Source organism: Crocuta crocuta, unplaced genomic scaffold (assembly GCF_008692635.1).
Source record: "Crocuta crocuta isolate KB4526 unplaced genomic scaffold, BGI_CrCroc_1.0 scaffold541, whole genome shotgun sequence".
NCBI lineage: Eukaryota > Metazoa > Chordata > Mammalia > Carnivora > Hyaenidae > Crocuta > Crocuta crocuta.
This window is the reverse complement of record NW_027531901.1, coordinates 1,632,137-1,636,254: the sequence shown is the minus strand read 5'-3', so window position 1 is coordinate 1,636,254 and position 4,118 is coordinate 1,632,137. Positions and strand designations below refer to the sequence as shown.

The window sequence follows — 4,118 nt, the reverse complement described above, 5'->3', positions numbered from 1 at the left end:
GGGGCCGCCGTCGTGGGGTCCACAGGCCTCGGGTCGGGGGCTCGAGGGGCCGTGCGACCCAGCCCGGGGCAGCCGGGAGAAGGCGCAGAGGGCGGGGGCGCCTGGCAGCAGCGGGCGCCTCGGGTGCAACCCGCGGAGACGCGCTGCGGAGAAAGTCGTCCTGGCGCCGCGACCAGGAGGTTCTGGCAAAGTGAAGACGGGGTCGGGGGGGGGTGGTTCCTAGAGTCTGGGGGTGAGGAGAGGGGCCAGCGGGCAGATGGGCAGGTGGGGTGGCCGTGTGTACGCGGAGGAGGAGGGCTCCGACCCCGGAGCTCAGCGGGTAAAGGCCCCTGGACGGATGCAGGGCTGAGCGCGNGGGTTCCGTCCAGGGGAGTCCCGCAACGGGTTGACGGAAGGGAAGGAATTGAGGGTTTGGCAAGAGGGAGGGGTGGGGCGATGGGGGCACTGAAGACCGGAGGGGCCTGGAGGGGGCAAGCATTGGGGGTCTTCCATTCCCAGAAGCGGATACTTTCGAGCACCTGCTCCGGCAGGCAGAGTTGTGGGTGCCAGAGAGAACGCAGGGGCAGGACGGACATTGTCCCTCCTGGCATGGAGCGCACGTTTGGGAGGAGGCGGACGGACGAAATAGACGTAGGCCGTAGGTGGGCAGAAGAGGAAAGCAGAGGAAGTGAGCGCCGGGTCAGGATGAGCCTCTCCCGAAATGCCTGGGAAGGAAGGAGGGGAAGAACATTGTGGGCAGAGGGAGGCCCCGAGGTGGGCCGTGCTTGTGTTGAGGAAGACGGGAGGTGAGGCTGGTGTGCGTAGACACGGCGGCCCGTGCAACGGGGACGGCGGTGAAGGATGCGGCCAGGCATGCATGCTGTCCTGGCAGCACCGAGCCGGACGCGGGGCTCGAGCTCACGAACTGTGAGATCGTGACCTGAGCCGGAGTCGGATGCTTAACCGACTGAGCCCCCCAGGCGCCCCTTTACTAACGTTTTAAAAAACGGAGGACACGCGTGCTGCCCTCTGTCAGTGCCAGCATCCTCGCCATGTGCCAGGCGTGTCGGAGAAGTCCTTGCGGCCACACCCCCTCCCCGCAAGCTTGGAGCCCCTCGGGGCCCCCCAGGCAATGGTTGTTACAGGGTGCGGGGCTTTTCCTCGTGGGTAAGTTGGTGTGAGTATAAGGGTTAAATGCAAGGCAGAGCCCTGGCACCCAGCCAGTCCTCAGCAAGGGTGTCACTGTTGGCTACGTTAGACCCCTGCTGGGGAACACAGTGGAGAGTGAACACAGGCTCACCGGGTGGGGTGGGGTGGGGGTGTTGAGAGACACCCCCCACCCTGAGCATGGGACAGAGGGCGGCGCTTGCTGCTGGAGTGGGGCTGTGGGAGCGGGTGAGGGCAAAGCCCCGGCGAGGGCGGTGGCGGACGGCCAAGGTCACGGCCCGAGGCTGGGTACAGGTGCAGGGGGTAGGTGGGAGAGGGCGGGGCCGGGGGTTGGAGGCCCGAGCCTCTGGACCCCACAGTGATGGAGGGCAGCGGGCCGCTGGGGGCACTGGTCTCGGGAGCAGGGGCCTTACTGGAGGGGCGGGGTGGCCTGGAAGAGGTCCTGAGCAGGGAGGAGCACCCCCCTCACACGTGTCCCTGATGAACCGTCCTGTGGCTTTCATGAGACCCCTTGTGGCAGCGCGCCCATGAGGGGAGACCGGCGGGGCCAGGACCCCCTGGTCGCGGGCCAGCTGGGATTGGAGCCAGGTCCCTGAGCTCACCGTCAGGGGAAGTCATGGCAGCTTCCGGAGACGGTGACACCGCCAGGAGGGGTCCCAGGTCCAGGGGCTCAGTGTGAGCCTCCCTCAGCCAGGGGCGTCCATGGCTCTGGGGCTCGTGGGTGGCAGAGGCCACAGGGCCTTTCCGTGCGGAGGCCGTGGAGCCCCGTGTCCTCTGGGCAGCAGGGCATCAGTGCCCAGGGCCCAAGGCCTGTGGGTGGGGTGCGGGTGTGGGGTGCACCGCGGGGTCCAGCCCTGGGCATAAGGGCTGCATTGTTTGAGCCGGCTGTAAATGGGGCCTTTGAGATGATTTCTACCCCCGCGGGGACGCTGTGTGTTTGGAGACTGTGCGGGCAGTGCCCCTGGGTGAGGAGTGGCTCCCCGGGGAGCTTGTAGTGGGGAAGAGACCGCGAGGCCAGGCGCCCTGCTCTGGCTCAGCCCTGGAGTCAGTCCCTGGGTCTGCTTCCCTCCCCCACGCTCCCCAGCAGCTCCCACGCCTGCCCAGCTGATCATGGGTCTGTCACCACAGGGTCTGGGGCCCTCGGGGATCCGGCCACAGGCGGCCTTCCCCCTGTCTGTCTGTCTGAGCCCAGCCCTGGGTCCATCTGTCCTGGGACCCTCCCCTCCTGTCCACATTGAAACCTTCCTGGTAAACCCTCTGGCTTCCCGGTCCCCGGTGCCTCCCTGTCTCTGAAGCTACTAGAAGCCCAGGGCTGCCCGGGCTCCCCCGTGGGGCGTCTCTGGAACACCATGCGTGTGTGCATCGTGACCAGACAAGAGCCATTTCCTAGAGAGGAAAGTCTGTGCCCAGGAAGGTAGCAAGATGGGGTGGCGTTGCCGGGGCCACGCCCGCAGTGCAGTGCATGCGTCCTCGCTGGGACACGGGAGGTGGTGGTGGCGGCCGGCCGTCTCTGAGATGGGGGGCTGGGGCTCTCCGGGCGAGTCACGGAGGAGGCGGTGTGCTGACCGGCCGCTGCCGTGGGACAGGTGCAGGAGAACTCGCCCGCCCAGCAGGCCGGCCTAGAGCCCTACTTTGACTTCATCATCACCATCGGGCACTCGAGGCTGGTGAGGCTCCCCGGCGCTCCGTCTGTCTGCCTTGCGCGCGCGCGCGTGTGTGTGTGTGTGTCCTGTCCCACAGCTGGCCCCGTCTTGCTCTGCCTCCCTGCTCTCCTGGAGGGAGGCCCTCCCACCTCCCTTCTCCAGCCCTGTGCTCGGCCTGACTCTTGGAGCCGTCTTTCTTTCGGGGCCCGGGAGGTGCGGAGGCTCCGGCCGGGGGGCGGCTTGGAGAGGGCAGCCCTGCCATGCTGCGGTTTCCCAGGGGCTGCGGGAGGCGGGCGTGGTGGTGCCTGGGGCGGTGGGGGCCTCCCGCGCCCGCGCCAGGTCCCGCTGGGGCAGCAGCTGGCCGCCCAGGCCCTCCCCTGTCTCAGACCCGGACCAGGCTGAGGGGCCCCGAGGTGGGGGGGTGGGCTTGGAGTCAGCCCCCCTGCCCCCGCAGAACAAGGAGAACGGCAAGCTGAAGGCCCTGCTGAAGGCCAACGTGGAGAAGCCCGTGAAGCTGGAGGTGTTCAGCACGAAGACCATGAAGGTGCGCGAGGTGGAGGTGGTGCCCAGCAACATGTGGGGCGGCCAGGGCCTGCTGGGCGCCAGCGTGCGCTTCTGCAGCTTCCGCAGGGCCAGCGAGCACGTGTGGCACGTGCTGGTGAGTGGGCACCGGGCGTGGGGGCCGTGGGGGAGCGGCTGGGAGAGGCCGGCAGCCAGTGCTGCTGTTAGAGGGGTCCCCGAGGTCGGGTCCCGTCACCAGAACTGCGCGCCCGCTTGTCAGCCGGGTGGCGCTGGGCACGCTCTTCCCCCAGACCTTGCTTTCTTCTTGCGAGAGGTGGGCTCCGCCTCCTGCAGGGGTGGTGTCCTGCCAGGAGGCTGTCGCTGCCAGTCCTCAGAGTGGCCCCTCTGGTCCCTCTAGGGTGCCTCCCTGGCAGGGCTCCCGGGCACACCTTTGGGCCTGGGGGCTGGGTCTTCAGCAGTCTCAGTGACTGAGCTGTCACAGATGTCGCTGCTAGTGCCTGTGCAGGGGCGCATGCAACATGCGTGTTCACCAGCGGTGCCCACACCCCCGAAGGCTCCAGGCTGGACGGGGAGGGGCTCCTGACCGGCCGTGGGCCGCTAGGGTGTCTAGCCCTTCTGCGGCTTACTGACCCCTCCTGGGAGACTTTCACCCCCAGCCTGTCCAGGGCTGCAGCGGGGGCCGGGATGCAATCCCCTTGCGCCTCTCCCGGGGAGACTGGGAAGAGTAGAGTTTCCCCAGGGGAGGCAGTAATGCTGGCCCCAGCTCTGCTCACCGCCCCCAGGCCCCTCCTCCCCCAGGCCCCTCCC

At 68.2% G+C, this 4,118-nt stretch overlaps 1 protein-coding gene across 1 annotated transcript in view; it reads left to right on the top strand.

Annotated features, from left to right (window-relative positions):
* Window positions 1-4,118, top strand: part of GORASP1 (golgi reassembly stacking protein 1) — a 9,115-nt gene that overhangs the window by 333 nt on the left and 4,664 nt on the right. The window contains 3 exon segments of the mRNA XM_077774015.1: window positions 26-190; window positions 2,733-2,813; window positions 3,244-3,447. Of these exon segments, the coding sequence (XP_077630141.1) occupies window positions 26-190; window positions 2,733-2,813; window positions 3,244-3,447 (450 nt within the window).